This window comes from Gallus gallus, chromosome 1 (genome assembly GCF_016699485.2).
Source record: "Gallus gallus isolate bGalGal1 chromosome 1, bGalGal1.mat.broiler.GRCg7b, whole genome shotgun sequence".
Lineage (NCBI taxonomy): Eukaryota > Metazoa > Chordata > Aves > Galliformes > Phasianidae > Gallus > Gallus gallus.
The window spans coordinates 42,263,765-42,281,081 of NC_052532.1; the positions used below are offsets into that span (position 1 = coordinate 42,263,765).

General features: G+C 34.8%; 1 protein-coding gene across 1 annotated transcript in view; it reads right to left on the bottom strand.

Moving 5' to 3' along the window:
- Positions 1-1,191: 1,191 nt before the first annotated feature.
- Positions 1,192-17,317, bottom strand: part of LOC427873 (MGAT4 family member C) — a 119,808-nt gene continuing 103,682 nt past the window's right edge. The window contains exons 3-6 of the mRNA XM_015283519.4: positions 17,032-17,128; positions 15,220-15,375; positions 10,437-10,584; positions 1,192-8,693 (exon numbers count right to left, since the gene is read on the bottom strand). Of these exons, the coding sequence (XP_015139005.1) occupies positions 7,537-8,693; positions 10,437-10,584; positions 15,220-15,375; positions 17,032-17,034 (1,464 nt within the window). The 5' untranslated portion in view covers positions 17,035-17,128 and the 3' untranslated portion in view covers positions 1,192-7,536. The remainder of the gene's footprint in view (positions 8,694-10,436; positions 10,585-15,219; positions 15,376-17,031; positions 17,129-17,317) is intronic.

Genomic DNA, 17,317 nt, shown 5'->3' on the forward strand with positions numbered 1-17,317 from the left:
TATGATTCTATGTGAGTTTCTTGCAAGTACTTTATTAACACACATACATGCATACATGCACACATTAACCCAAAAAGCCTCCTTGCCTAGCTTTTTTTTTGGGTATATGTTTTTGTGTGTGAAGAGCAATTAAACAGTCTCAAGTCAACATTTTATCTCCTTGACGGAATACATTGCATATCTCATTCTGAATCCTTCCAATACCACAGACACTTAAAAAAAAAATTGCTGGCTGTTTTGTGTCATTTATCCCCCAAATATAAGAGATTCTGGTTAAAGTAAAAGTACTCATTTCCAAAAGAAAATGAGAATGTGCAGATGAGGTATTAGGAAGAAGGGAGACCACATGTTGATTTTAATATGCAGTTTTTAGTGGGAGAAGGGAAGGAACATATGGAAGAAACTGAGTCTTTGAAAGCTAGCAGACAACCACTAGAGAGAAAGACCTGTTTGGGGCTTCTTTTTTTCCTTCCTTGAAAGACGCTATTCAGCTATGTCGAGGAGAGAAATCTGGCTCAATTTGCAAATACAAAACCAGACTGCTGACAGGAAACATTTTCAGGAGTGATTAACAAAACCAGTTTGCTTTACAAGGTTTTCATGAAGGCAAAAAGGTATGCATCTGATTTTGACACAATTAAACAGAGGATCCTTTGCTTTAAGGCAAAAAAGAACTAGCACTTTTTCTTTAAAAGGGTGTCTCATTATAGAATGCTTATTGCCTTCACAGGAGATGTGACATTTAAATCTATCGAGCACTGACAAAGTGAAATAAGTAATTTTGAGAAATAAATAACAGAAACTGGCCCAGTTTCCTGAAAGAAGGTGAAAGGGTTTTGACAGTATTTACCACCATGATGTTAATTTATTCAGTACTTAAATTAAAGAGAGAGGGAAGGACTTCTTGTATGTGTTGCTAAAAGTGTAGCATGAAATTAGAATTGATTCTGAGGCTGCAGATAAACTGAAATCTCACAAGTAGTGGCAGCACAAGGCAAGAGACTCAGTATCAGCACATATTGCTGTAAAGGCATAATTTATGCCTAAAGCCCTCTGCTGTTGAGGTACAATGTGTACTGAGAAAAGGCAGAACATTTTAAATATCAGCTTTAGATTTCGGTTTGAACAGGAGCTCTAAATCCAGATTATCAGAACAAGCTGAACATACGTTTGGGAATGGAAAGTATACAAGAATCCATCGTCAAATTTCTTTTCTTCTTAGGTTATATACAGTTTTGTCCCAAGTTAAACATGTGTAAATGTGGTACATATTGTTAAAAGAAAAGTAAATCATAACAAGATTAAAGAGAAGGGCATTAAGCCAATGAGTCTTTTCCAATCTTACATTTATTGTTAAAAATATTCTGGATACCATAGTAAGAACAGTAACTGTTCCTTGTCACATATTCACCCCCCAGTCTGTTAGACATAAGTATTCCAGTGCTACCATATAGCAAGCTGGACAGACAGCCTGCATTATCCTTTGAGTGTACTGCATCAATGTACATGCCCAAGGCAGTGATTTTTAAAACTGAATCTATTATTTTTATTGAGATGGCAGAAAAAAGAGCAGTTCTGGGGGACATCACAGGCTCCCTTTTATTGTAAAAGGAATAGTACAATGACGATACTCTGACAAGGAACAGCCCTTAAATAATAAGTTAGTTTAGGTGCAATCATACTGCAGAAATATACCTGGCTGACCCTGTTGCTCAGCAACACATACCTTCTCCCCATTGCTAAAGAGACAGTATTTATTTAACCTTTTCTTGCCATCACATTACTCTCATCTCTTCTGCCCAAATCACTAAGGATAGATGAAGCCTGATCACAAAGGAAACCTTGAACCTGTTTTTAAAAAGTTAAATGCATAATGATTTTTTTTTTTTCTTGGTAATGTCTTTTTTAATGCCCTTGCTTCATGCAGTTATCTAGGAAGAAAACCCTGTACAATTATGCCAAGGAAAAGATACCATGAAACTGAGCACTGTGCTTTCACTGGCGTTAAAAAAAAAAAAAAAGAAAAAAAAAAGTGTGCTCAGAAACTGGAACATTTCATGCAATACAATCACAGTATCTCTGAGACTGAGAGTTTGCAGACAGATCTCCATGGCTGCCAGTCAAGTTTCTCTGAACTGGAAAGAGCAAACTCGGTGTTAATGAGTAAATAGCAAGAAGGAGGGAAGGCAGCTATTTAACCAGCTGAACAGAGGAAATAAGTGTCAGTTGATGTTTGGCTTTATTCATTAAATGTGAACCTCTCACATACGCCTAGTAAAGAGCCAGAAAAGGGTTTAATTAATAACGTAACCCTATGTAAAGTACTTTCAAGTTCAAGAGGGAATTTTAAGAGCCTTTTTGCTGGCTTTAAGGGCAAAGCGGAATTTTATTTGAGAATTTGTAGTAGGCAATAAAAGAGCTGAAAAACATCTAGAAATAGAGCTAAAAAGATAGCCTAGATGACAATTCAATTTTATACCAACTTAACACCAAATCAGTGTTTATGGAAATGTTATTGTAATTAATCCTTCTCAGTAGTTAATTTAATCTTTAAACTAACATAAATAATAGGATTGAAGGGGGAGATTTATCTTTCTTATTTTAAAGCTAAACAAATTTTCATAGAAATCACAAAATAACATTTATGAGGAAGACACTGAACATCCCTACCGTGAAAAGTAACTACAGCAGCAGTGCTTCTGACTAGAAAGTATGTTTAAATATTTGGTTTCTATGTACCATATGTCTTTATCTAGTTTTATATGCATTATGTTTAATAATATAAAAGGAATGGATCTCCTGTATCTTTAGTTATCTAGTAATTGAATATTCAGGCCAAATGACTTGCATAGCCTCTCAAAAGAATAAATACAGATAGTCGGACCTTAGACATCTATTGTACACTGATGTGACTCCAGACATGTTCCTCCTTCATTTACAACAGGAGCAGAAATCTGGCCTTAGTCTCTATAAGTCTGATTGTGCTACTTACAGGTAGACATCCTGAACCCCTTAGCAACACATGATGCATTTGCTGAATCAAAATTATTAAAAGAGGCAATAACTTAGAAAATGCAGTGCAGAGATAACAAAATACATCTGTTTGGAGATTGTTTGGATTTCAGTCTTCTTAGATGGCTAAAAAATAAGGGAAAAAATAAAAAGATAAGAGAAATATTAGCTTCTGTGCAAAAAAAGAAAAAAATCAACACATTCAGACTTTTATAGGTTAATACTGTCTTGGTTAAAGAGGGTAGAAATTGTATAGCTTTTATTTCCAAAGACTGAGGAAAGAACAAGTATTAAGCCCCTTGTTTTACCTTATCTGTAAAGCTGTTCAAGTTGTGGAGACACTTCAGTACATTTGTCTTAGTATATAGAATATGAAAACAAAAGTTCTTAATTTATTTTCATTATAATTCATCCATATTTTCTACCTGTTTATTATAAAACATTATGCTGTACCATCTGAGGATGAGGATATGACATTGCTTGAGTTCATAATTCATGTTATCTATTACTACTGATAATTTAGCAGTTACTGAACACATAGTCACAAAGGACTGCAAATTTAAAATGAGATGAAGCTAGTAAAAAAAAATCATTTCCAACGGAATCTCTGAAGTGCTTCACAATGAAAACTACTTGCATCTGCAGTTCTGCAGTTTAAATGATGCTTATGTTTTCTTTCCTTCTTTTAGTAGCTTTTCAGTTTTAAATCATTACAATTTCCTTCTTATTTTACTTTTAATAAATCAATAATGATCAAGATCTGAATTTTCTCTTAAAGAAGAAAAAAGAAAAAAAATTGGTTTAAGAGAAGAGAATACTAGGCAGAGTGTAGCATCATGTTAAAAATGTCAAACACGTATCTACAACCAGTATATTCGTTATCCTTTTGGTAATAAATACAAAATTTATGCTAAAACTGTGTTACCTGACAGCTTTTGTCTTTTGAGTTTGTTTGTTCTTCATAAAACTAGGGACTCAGTTCTTCTTTTACTTCACAAGGAGCAATATTTTACTTCCCTAAAATTCCATATATCAAAGGGATCATACTATTTGTAGAAAGTTAGAAGACAAATTGGCTTTTAATTAAGAAAAGAAAGAAAATCCCATGGGAATTATACAATAAGTAGTCCCAAACAGTGCTAATAGAAACAGTACATGCATGTTCAGTTAAGAATAGACCTATCCATGTGCAGAACACAATGTAAGATTTTCAGTATTAGCATTTCAGTGTGAAAATACTGACATTTTGTCCACAAATGAACACAAAAAACACACTAACCAACAGTGCACATCAATGAACAGAGACACTGCCAATCTTTTGTTTCATCACTGTTTTTATAAAAAAAGAAAATCCAGACTTAGGGAAGCATCAGTGAACATATACACTTCCAGTTAAATATTTCTCTTCCTGAAGGCAATCACTTTTCTTAACACATGAAGAAAAGATATCTCAAGTATATCGTTCTGAGATCTGTCTGAAAACCAGCTAACACTACTTTTTTTTTTTTTTTTAACAGAAAAAAAAGTTGGCAACAATTTTCATGTTAATAAGTTGGGTAAAATATGCATTACTTGGAGGAGGAAGTGGAACCCACACACTCAAATGAGTGCTCAGACATTCTACAGGACAATGTTCTTGCTTCTCCTGAGTTAAATGAATCTTTAATTTTTTTTGTTTTCAAATCAAATAAAATACAAGAGGAAGGCTAATGCATGCTTCTCATTCCCAGAGAATACTGCTATCCACACCTGAGGCAAGCTTCCTTTGAGGGCATACGCTTGACATTCATGGATTTGACCTTCTCAGACAGGGAAGAACCTGAAGCCAGATGAGCTTTTGTTACCATATCTGTATGGTGCAGGAGATAAAATGCACTGCTAGTGTTTTAGAAAGGAAAGCAGTTGTGTTCTGCTCTCAAAGGAATGGTAATAAGTACTGTGAGTCTTTTTACACTCAGCAAGCTGTAGATCAGAAGGGTACAGACTCCTAAATCCAGAGTATCAGTAAATTTAGCATAAGATGTTGGTCTCAGCATTTTCAAGCAGCCCCCTGTTCAGCTGACACGTCCGACTCCTCCCACCTGTTGCAGCATGGCCAGGCATCAAATGCCAGTGTCTAGGCCTCAATTTGAAATTGCATTTCTGACGGACTGTTATTTAGAATACAACTTAAAATTATTTTGTTTACTATAAGCACAACAAAAAGTGTATTATTAGGTAAGTTTTTGCACAGTTGAACTGATTATTTTGACTTATAGTTCATAAAATACTCTTTAAAGCTTTTGTTGAGAGCATTTAATGTCTATCATCCATTCACATTGTGTATGGTTTTGATTACAAGATTATTGACTGGGGATTAAAGAACATATAGACTGAGTATGTTCTCCATCCTGATTTGGAACATTTGGTTGGAAATGCTGCATTTCTGAATAAACATAAACACTCCTAGTCAGTCTAGTTATATTTGCTTTGGCACTACTACTTGACAAGGGAAATGTAGAAAGACATTTCATTTAAAACCATAGTGTTGACTCATAAGTAATTATCAACTAGTTAGTGGACAGTCATGGGAAATCACTGTTAAAAAATAGGTCATTTTTAAGTTTTTATAACCATTTGTGATTGGTATATATTTTTCATTTAAAAAAATGTGATATTTTCCTTTCCAGATTGGACATGTATGTTGCTTTTAAGATATCTTTCCATAGAAATATGAGAAGAATAGAGATTTAGTTGTATATTAAGGAGAAGACTCTTCTTAAAGGTAAGGATGCTTTTTTGAGTTAAGTGTAAGCATGTACTACAAGATTTATTTTAAAATGTACCTTGCCTCTGAGCAGGAGATTTTCCAAACCTAGACTTGAATTTAGCACGATTTATGAATCAGGAAAAGCAATTTCATTGCTGTTTTGTGTAGATTTTCAAATAATTTACTTTTCTGAAATAGCTAGGTCAGATTTGGATGTACTGAGTACATTAGTTAGTTCACTCTTGATTAGTGTAGGCATTCTTGAAATTTAATCCTTGCCTCCCAGGTTTAACTAAAACTCATACATGTAATTAGATGATAACCACAGTATTCATGGGCTTGATAATACAGTGTTCATCTGTGTCATATTTGATATTCCTATGGACTTTTTAGTGTCTACTGAGAATGTCTTCAGAATTTCTTAGAGGGAAAAAAAAAAACCAACCCTGTAGATTCTACTCATGCAAATGTGTGCGTGTAATATAAATCACATAGCCATACAGCCTCCCTGTGCAATACATGGAAACTCAGAGATGACACTGAAGTCATTAGGACTGAGAAAACTTTCTGCTTATTATCTCAAGCCAGGCAAAATAAATATATAGGGAAAAACTTGAGGCTGTGAAAAGATGGCAACAGGACCAATGTGATAAAATTTAGAGAACAATAGGAAAAAATATCAAAAACATGAATTTCTTCTTAAATTAAGAGTCTTCATTTTGCATCTGGTCTATTGCCTAGACATCAGCCAATAAAGAATGATGTAGCATTCACTTCCAATTGCTTAACCTGGTACACTTTACATTTGTATCATGTATAGACTGGATGTGTAAGTAGGGAAGGCAGAACAATTCTCAGGAAGAATACTGCAGCTATGTGCATAATTTTCACAGGGAGTTTTGCATCCATTAAAAGAACAGAAAATGATGAAACTTAAATATGTTACGATACCTAAGAGAAAAAGGTTGCCCTTGCGGTACCTGATTTTGATACTGACATCCATACCCAAGCAGAATGCTTGCTCACTATGGGGAATTTTATTTGAATGAGATTAAATTGTTCCCTTAACTAATATAAAACATTAGTGGTATTACTTTCACCTAGGAAAAAGAACAAAGGATGTTTGTTGAGACAGAATAATAGATGCAATTATCTATTTTTCACACAATAATCATGTCAGATTCATAATTTTACATACATTCTCTTTTGAAAAGACTTTTTCAGTGACTAGCCACAATATTTTCTTACAGTGCTCAGAATGAGATTGCCAGTTTCAGGACAGACATCCTTGTCACAATTGCCTTTAAAAGAAACATATCATCAACTATTTTACAAACGCATACTACCATAACATTTTAAATTTGCATGTGCATAAGGTGGAATTCAATTTCTGTTCACAACATACTGGTCATAGCTTTGAACATTTTGGTAATCATAGTATGTTCTGTTTTGATCTATACTGTCCAGAAGATCTCTCTATAAAGAGAAATTATAATTAAAAAAAAAAAAAAAAAAAAAAAAAAGAGTATTCAAGATCTCAAGAAAAGTTTCAGAACTTTGCATTTCCTATAAAATTCAAAATTTTCATCAAGTAAATGCTTGTATATTGCCTGGCCAAACTAGTAAAAAATAAATTGCTTTGATAATTTTATTATTTCCCCAGATTTCCTGTGTCTCTAGGAAAGAGTTGGAAATAAGTCAGTTTCTCTGGGAAATGGTATCAGTTGGGACCCAGCTGATTGCATTTAATCTGTACCTTTTCAGGTAGCTTTGCTTTATTGACTTGATGTTTGAGAAGTCCAGATGCTAATGCTCCTAATGATTAGCCACTCTTTTTGGCTTTTGGTAACAAGAATTCTCATGCAGTTAATATCAAACAGGACTTTGTGCTCTACATCTGTCATTTCAAAATTCCCATTTTTGAATTCCCCTAGTCTCAAATACGTAGTACATTTTCTCCCTATTTTACTCCCTACAATCTTCTCTCCTACTTCCAAAGCCCCATGACGCAAAATGTCATTTTGCCGGTCTTCAGTTCCAGTGACAACTTTAATCTTACTGATTTTTATGGGCTTTTCAAATACAATCCCATAAAAGTCCCCTGTAGAAGGAGGCTTGCCCCAGAAGTACTCATCAATACTGCTGTAAGCCTTGCTTGCTTCATAGTTTTCAAATACATTCATATTGGTGTGCAAGTTTGCAGGTGGGTTGTCAGGGATATCAAATGATTCCTCTTCAAAATCATCATCCTTTAGTTTGTTTTCAGCTCCTTTGTAAGATGAATAGTATCCCATGTGCTGGAACAGTGATGGCTTAAAACGTATCACTTCCTTTTGAGCTAACAGCCCACGAAAGTGGATCAGCAGCCAATCGCAAGGCATTTCTTGGTAAAACATCAACAAAAAATGGGCCAGGCGTGGGAGGTCATGGGAATGGTAAAGCTTTCCAATATACCCCAGTTTGGAGAATTCCAAAGTTACCCAGTAGGATCCTTCTCTTGAGGTAATTACTTTCTTAACAGTGGTCAAAAAGTTCTTTGAACAGCGAACATCATCTTCTAACATCACATAATAGTCAGAAAGATTAGCACAGAAGTTAAGCAGGAAAGCATAATCAACATTTTGTTTGGATCGAAACTTCACGCGGTCTTCTGGGTCATTGTAATTTCTCTTGAGACCATCCAGTATTGGATAAAATTCCTCAGGGACGTGAATAACTATCAGTCTGCCTGCAATTATGTGATGTGCAAATTTCTGTGAAATATCCTGGACCATCCCTTCGCACCAGCCTGAATCAAAATCTGCCAGCTGTACTACCACTGTGATTTCTTTAAGTTCCTCATAACTTGACTGTTCAAATATGGACTTGATGGTCTCAAGCAAGTAGTTTCCTTTTTTCCGTTTCACGGAAGATAGCCCAATTGTAAGATACCCTGTACAAAAGAGAAATGAGACAAAAAACAGGGAATCTGACATTGCAAATGAGCTGCAAAGCTATCATCTAGGGCTGCGTTAATGTTAAATAAAGTTTTTGAACAGTGAAGTCTGAGAATTTATTATGTGAACCTACTGAGATGAATACAACAAAGAATGTTTATTCCTTTTTCATGAAACAAGAATTATACTGCATACTGGTGTGAAATGGACAAAATCTAAAAGTGTGAATGCATATGCCTAGGACAGGAAAATATCCACTGATCCAAAATTCAATGTTAAGACCATGAAATATGCTGAAACAAAGGTGATTATGATTTATGATTCAAACAATATTTTTGATACAAGGCACTGTGAAGTACAAAACAAAATCATGAGCTAAACTTTTATCATTTTAAGCACCATACAGAACTAGTTCCATCTATGCATGTATTTACCATTTTATTAATGTTGCATGGATAATTTCTCTCTGCATTTTCATTTTCATTTTTAACTGAACTTGTTCAATTTTCCTGTTGAAATTTTTTCTAACTCTCTTTCAGAACTCATTGAGTAAGCATATGTAAGTCCCTTTTGCAAGATGTAATTTGGATATCATTCTGAAGTAGAAGATAATTTACCACTGCATATCTGTATTTCTATAAGCAGTTTTGAATGCTGCTGCACCTTGCTGGGGAGAACTGCATCTTCATTATAAGCAAATAATTTTAATCTCTGCTGCATTGCAGTTATTACTATTACATATTTTTTCCTTGCAGTCAAATCAGTACTTTCAGATATCTTCTGACATATCACTATTTGAATGTAATAAAAGCTAAGACTTGATAATAAAGTTGAGCCTGTCCCAACTTTCTTAAAAAAAGTGGTTTGCAAAAGACTGCTCTGGTATGGTGATGCATAGTTTTCCTTGAGTCTAAACTCCACTTAAAATTAATTGCACAGTGAAGTACAATCCCTAGAAGCCAGGCATGCTGCCTAAATAATCAGAATTTTCTCAAATCTAATTTGAACAAACTATACCTTATAGATTTCTGTGAAAATCAGCAATTCACAAATGATTCTCTTTTACTGTCTGTATTTGGACTTCCGAGCCCTGTTGGTGAAATGATTGATTTGGAAGGACTCCTGGATAAAATTGAAGTATGTCTATATTTCAGTTCAAGATGAAAGTCTTGAGCCCTGCTTGAAGTCAGAATGAGCATATAGTTTCTTTGCAGAAGGCTGGGAGAAGAATCCTTTTCTACTATCTTTATAAATAGGGCAACTCCTATCTCTAGTTATCACAGCTAAAGGAACAGTGAATTCAAGCTGCAAGACTGACCCAACAGGGGGCCTGAAGGCTGTATCCATCTGATCTCAATCATATTAATTGTACAGGCACAGGCTGTGTCTTGTCTTAGGGAGTGGCTGCAGAGCACCATCCTCATGTGCATAGCTCCTGGCTCCTGAATCATCTCTCCCAGCTTTGGAGAAGATCCACAAAAATATCCACAGACCATCTGGGGCCGCCTGCAGGACAGCTTATGAGGCAAGCATGTGATTAGAAGATAAAGAAGCTGTAGGACACTCGCTGGTGGGGCTGAATTAGCAGCTACCCAGGAAGTGCCTGTGCAGAGATAGCTGTCCCACCACACTCTCTGAGATCCTCACTGTTTAACTAGTTTGTCTTGCCTAGAAATACCACAAGATTTCACCCATTTTAAATTACCTCTTTTCATAACATTCAGATTGCAGTTACTTACTTTTCCTTGGCAAAGGCGTGCCAGCTAGGTAGCGATAGGAAATGTTTATAGATCCTGAGAAATTAGACAAATCTTTGTATGTGTGAGCATAGCGCTCTGGGTTGAGCTGGTGCGTGGCTGTTTCTCTGATTAACTGCTTGTCCCCTTCCTATTAGTGAGAAAACAAGAAGAACAGGAGAGGGAGAGAGATAGAGAGAAACACATTTATGAATGCTAGCCAGAAAGGCAACACAGATGGGCAGGTTTCCAAGAATAACATTTTTCAGTGTCAGCTTTCTTGAAAGCATGTAGATATTACCTCATTTTTTAAAACCCATTACTGAGTATCAAACATTTTTGATTGCAGGAAATAACTTTTCAGATTATGGTAAAAAGAGAAGAAGAAAAAAATAGTTTGGACAAAAATTCTTTAAATGTTGTTTTTTGAAAGGTTTGAGAGCAGTTAATTATCACCAAAAACAAACAAACAAAAAAAAAACCAAACCAAACCAAACAAAACAAAACAAAACAAAAAACGCCAGCATATTCAGAGCAGGGAAAAGAGAACATCAGTTCACAACACATGAGATAATTTTCTTTGAAAGAAGAAATGGTAGAGAAGATCTTTTTGAAAATACTTTCAATGATTAAAATCTAAACAAACAGCCTAGACCAACTGTCAAACAAAAAAACTACCAAAAAAGCCCCAGACAGAGCAGTCACATAGGAAATACAAAACTGTATAGTTGCATCAGGTTGTATGTTACTTTCTGAGTGGCTCCAACTCAGATCTGTGATAAGCAGAATTGTATATGAACATACGGACACAAATCTTTTGCTGGATTTAGTAAATATGGTATGGGGGTATAGAAAAAAAAGTAAAATTATCACCACATTCTCTCTCCCTGTCCCCTATTCTTGTTCTTTTTTCTTCCAAGAGGCCTCCTGAGCCTTAATGAAGTCACACAAGGAAAAAAGATTTCATCAGCAGTGAATCATCTGTAAAACCTGTTCCTCAGTTCTTAAAAAAAAGAAAAAGTATATAACAAGATGCAGCACCATGATACTGAATCTAAATGCTTATTTAATTTAAGGTATGCTTATTTAATTTACATTGTTTGACCCTAGTCTGGTGACAGGCCAATTAAGAAATCAGTTTTTTTCTTCTACTACAGTATGTTACTATGCTAAAAAATGTCCCGACCTGTCATTAAATGAGAGTATTGTGCAGCAATAGTTCTGTTGCTAACAAGAATAACAGTAAGCAAAATTTATGCTTGATGGTATAAACGTTCTAGATATGTCAAGATGTATTTTATGGTGAAAATAAATACTTCTGTAAACCAAACCCATGTTCATTTTAAGTTTACTATTTTTCTTTCATAGAAGAGTAAATAATTGGAATCTGAGTTCAGTAAAGATCTTTTGGATGATGTCCAGGAACATCTACCTGCACTGTTATACTTTCTAGTGCTGCTATACTATTTCACATTTTCTCATAAGTTAGGAGAAGAAGGTTTATGTTGATTCTAGATTAGAATGTGAAGCAGTGGACTGGCTCCAAAACTTCAGGAGATTTTCATAAGAACTGATCAAAACCAAACCAAAACAGAAAACAACAACAAACAACAGTAACAATGGCAAATGCACAAAAACCAACAATTGTTCTAGTACTAGTATTACTTTTTCAAACAGTGTTTTTCATTAAGGTCAAAATGGCATGTGTCATTCCAAAACAGAACACTAAAATTCTTCATTTCATAGGATTTGGGAATGGAAACCCAACTTCTTGCATAAAGTTTAAAAATATTTAAAAATAGTAAATGTCAAGACAAAACGTTAAAATGAACTGACCATACAAAAAAAAAAAAAGAAGAAGAAAAGAAAAGAAAACAAACAAACAAAAAACTAATACAATACAAAACAAAACAAAACCAACAACATTTTTCTTTTTAGCCTTGAAGGAATGCCTATTATGGGTAGATTTTGTTGTTCATTCAAAAAATGAATGGAAAGCAAAACTAAAATATTGATTTTTCCTTAAATATAAGATCTGTTTTTTCCTCCCTCTGAGTGCTGTGGAGAGATCAGTTGAGATGAAGAGCTAATTATTCTCTTTAGCTGTCTTCTTTGTTTCTATGATAGCTCTGGCTTTCCTTTCTTAATTAACCTTTAGTTCATGTTCTACTGTTTGCTGGATCTTGATAGATTCCTGTAAGTGTCAGGGTAGTCCAGAGTGCCTCATTTTTATATACATACACTATTCCACTAAAGATTCTATATCAATTACTATATAACTATTGTTTTCACAGTGCCCTAATAATGCCTGGTATTCACAGAAGAGTTGGGAAGCCATGCTCCACTTGCAACTCAGAGTATTTAGAAAAAGTCACAGTATCTCAACAGAGATATTGCAGTATAAGTTATATTAATTCAGAATGTTTTCTAAATGTTTGGATGAAGTGGCGCTCACAGTACAGCAGAACCATATGCGTATATCAGCACTGCGTACCATGTACCAAAACAATTTAAGCAATTCCTCCAGGTGAGTCATTACTTTCCACAGTCATTACTTTCCACCATCATTACTTTCTACTTCCGCAGCAAATGCCCTGCAGAGACCAATGAAAGGTTTCTCCGGACATGCAAGATTCTCCATGTGAAAAAGGAAAATTCTCCCTTCCTATGATTTTCCACAGTGTATTTCAGTTTTTCTTTGTAACTTCCTGAAGGTCTGCTCATTTCATCTTGCATCTGGTGAAAGCAGTATCAGCTGTCCAAGCAGTACCAGCTGTCCAAGACTGGGAAGAGAAACTGGGCAATTACATACATACTCTGTCACTTATCTACAGGAGATCTTCCAGCAGGAAACAGACTGTAGTTAGAAAGTCAGAAGGCCTTCAGGGCTCTGAGAACTTTCAAATTCTCATTTCCTAAGGGATACTGGTTAGCTTGCTGTCCTTGAAATTTATCCACAACTGTGTCTCTCCTCACCTCTAACACTAAAGCTGCTTTTTTTTTTTTTTTACTTCAGCAGAGCACACACACTCGTAAATTAACGGAGCTGTCAGACATGGTCAGAAAAGTTGAAAATAAAAATAAATAAATAAGCTAAAAAGTCAACAGCCTGACACATTTGAAAAATGCTTGATAGACCATAACTGTATCAAGAGATATGGGAGAACTGTCAGGAGATTTGGCAAGAGACTTGGCTGGGAGATACATGAATGCAAACATGCCAGAATTGTGATGAGAGAAGCAATGAAGAAGAGTGAATTTCTAAAAAAAAAGAAAAGGAGGAGAAAAAAGAGCAAATTAAGAATAAGACATGGAGCCATCTGGGGAGTTGGCAAATAGGACAGGAAAAGATTTCAAAAACAAATCAAGAGGAACACCATTAGCAGTGATAATAAAAGCACTTTCAGAGACATCTGGGGGACTTTGAAGCAATTACTGAAAGAAGAAGCATCAGAGAAAATACTGTTAGGAAAAAAAAAGTGATAAGCCAGGTCAGATTCAATCACAATCAAGAAATTATGAATAAATAAAACAGTGTAAAACCTTAGTGCTAGTCCTTTTAGAGAAAGCAATATATCAGTAATGGAGTAAAATACTGGAAGTATGAGTTATCTTTTCGAAAGTTCAAAAAGCACTAGAATGGCCTTAATTGTATTCTCAAAGTTAACAATATGGCAATGAGTAATGCAACAAATAAAATGTTTTTAATTAAAATCACTAGTAAGACATACATTGTTCTGATAAATTCATATAAGCATTTTACTATTTACATATTGAACATATTTCATATTATGGCATTGCTATTCAGATCCAGCAAAGACATCACCTTCCACAATATTGGGAAGTCTGTACTGCCCCACTAGATGAGTCAAAGAAGAATCAGAAAGCCATTCATTAGCTCACCTTAAGATCAAGAAAGAGGACTGTCTAATTGCATCACAGTGCTACATGTTTAGTTTAGTCATTTTATTATTTGTAAGCTCCACCTTTTAGGCTATCATGCCCTTCCACTGGGCTCAATCCAATCTCTGATGAACTGGAAATTCAAAACATAACTAATACTTCAGATCATACCTCTCATTCTCCAGTGAGATCTCGATAGGGTACATATAAACTGCAGGTTATGTTACATTCTCAATAACCTACTTGTTGAAATTCTTAGCAGACTTTTTGATACATATATTTTTACTATCATTGACTTACACTAGGTGTCATTTCCATCTAATTGTTCACATTGTAGCACCGAACCTAGAAGATTCAAATCTGGGAAACAGATATGACAGAAACATAGAATAAAAGCAATGAAAAGAAATTATTCATACAAGAGCCTAAAAGTAATATGGCATTAATGTAGATTCTCTGCTATTTTATATTACCTATCAGTATGTAATGTAGTATTTACAGGTGTGATTCATGGTATGGACTGAAGAAGGAGCTCCTAGCTTACATGGATATTCCAGATGTAGGCAATTTCTACATTAAAACTGATGGAAATCAAGAAATATGGGAAATACAGGATACATTTTTGGCCTAGTAGGAGGTATCTGATAGAAAAGATCTTCTACATTCATTTTCTCCTATACTTAGAACAAAAAGTAAAGGACAGTTCAGATCTTACTGACACATCCTGTGTGTGTTGTGTTTTGATAAGATGACTTCATCAGGATGCATTTTGCTGTTAATTGTACACTAAAGGGAGGAGACTACAGGTATTATGAACCTTAATGATTCACTAGGGATGTATTTTATTGTTTGTTCCAGAATTTCTTTCATCTAAGAAACTTACCAAAACATAACCATCTTCAATGTACAAGTTCATGAACAGCAAGCAAATGACAAGGACTCCTAAGAATGACACTGCTGATCGTTTCCGCAAGCATCTCATTTTATCAAAATATTTCAAGTTGTGTCTCATGTGAAGAAAGGCATACGGTAGCGTCACCTATGAAGGAAAGTCACAGTGTTACAAGAACTCTTCATCTACCTGAGAGTTATGAGAGAAAAACAATATATATCAAAGCTCTTCAAATAGACATAGAATATACTCTTTAAGGTGGAATTTATCTCATGTAATCTTGGTCATCTTCATGCTTAATCTCTAATCCTACCTATAATTTAACTTTCCTTTTCCAGTCAATAAAGAAAAGCACACTTTATCCTACCCATTTTAGGCTGGCACTATAACAATATTGTGACAGAAGAGCATCAGCTATTCAGTTCCCTCTGCATAAACTTCTTAGATTCCATCTAGATGACAAGCAAAGATGATTTGTATCTGCACTTCCTTTCAAAATACAGCTCAAGCCAAAACGCCAGGAAGAAGTTATTGCTTGTCTCAATATCCTTGCTAATGGGAAAGGTCTGGATACTTCCAGGCATGAATGAAGTACCTTTCCTGTAGAAAGGAGGTAACGTCAGGAATCTGCAACACCTTTCAGCCTCAGACACTTGTATCAGTATGAAAAAAACCTCGGAGCTGTTATTTTCTCCACTGATTGTTGAAGAATGATATCTACCTTAGACTGGACACATGTAACTGTTGGAAAGCCCTTATTGCCCCAATTAAACAAATCAAAGAAAAGTAGCACAAAGAATCAGGAAGCTCATTAGTTGAGTTCAAGATCAAGAAAGATGGCTGTCTAATCAGATCACAATATTACATATTTATTTTAGTGATTTTACTATTTAAACAATATAACAGTCATTCTTGGCTATCAGATCACAAACATTAACTTGTTCTAACAGATTTAACTACTTCTCTTTGAACTACATTTGTTTGAAATATGTCTGACCACAAACTAAAATAAAAACTACCCAGACTCCAGACTGCACTGCTCAGACACCGAGGGATTCTTCACTTAAAAGTAAATTTTAAACTCATCATTTACGTTTTCACTGTTTTTAAGTGCAAAAGTTTTATGGCTGTTGTTCATAACAATGTATGATTTGTCTACAATATTTAATATATTGAAAACATATGAATAGAGTGTGAAGACCTACTAATCTACATGAAGAAGTAAATAGCACTATGTGTGCATGTTTAAATTCTGTATTTAAATACCTTCATGTTTTAAAGTGCTGAACATCTAAACTGGCAGAAAGTGTATCCAACTATGAATTCCATACAAGATTTATCATGTCAAGTCAATAGTTTTCTGGACTACCAATGAAAAATCTTTAAAATGTAGAACTCAATCTATATTTACCTTGCCAAATTAATTAAATATATCTGACAGTTTAAAATATGAGTCCATTAGACTCTAGAGAACTGAGAGGTAAGTACATCAGGTGTAAGTAGCACAGAAATTTAACTACTAGGTTTTTTGCATATAGATGAACTGCAGTAATGGATGCTGGCTGCCTTTAATGTCACTGGCTTTAAAATCACTATGTCAAGAGCAACAATAAGAGCCACTTATATCTTGCACAAAGGAAAAGAACTATTAATTAATAATGATATATTTTTCATAAATTCATTAGACTTGCCCCCATTTATTTGAGGGTGGGCAGAACCAAAGCAGACTGATCACCAGGAATCTGAATAAGTCCAATGTAGGCATTTTTTTTTAGGTTACAATAGCCCTTTGCATTTCCTTACCATCTAATGGAAATGAACACCAGGAAGGAGCTATCCAGGCCATGAATCTTCAAACTCTTGCCCTCCATCCACTGACAGCACAGTGATTACTGGGGATCTGTGAATTCAACAGGCTGTCAGAGAACACCATAACAGCTGTGGAAATGAAACATTGTCCCTGTTGCAGATTAGGCCATAAGACATATGTACATACATACATATATGTATATATATACATAAATATAAATACTTTTTCTCATAATGTAACTATGTCTTTTCAAAGCATACACTCCTAAAGACTGATGAA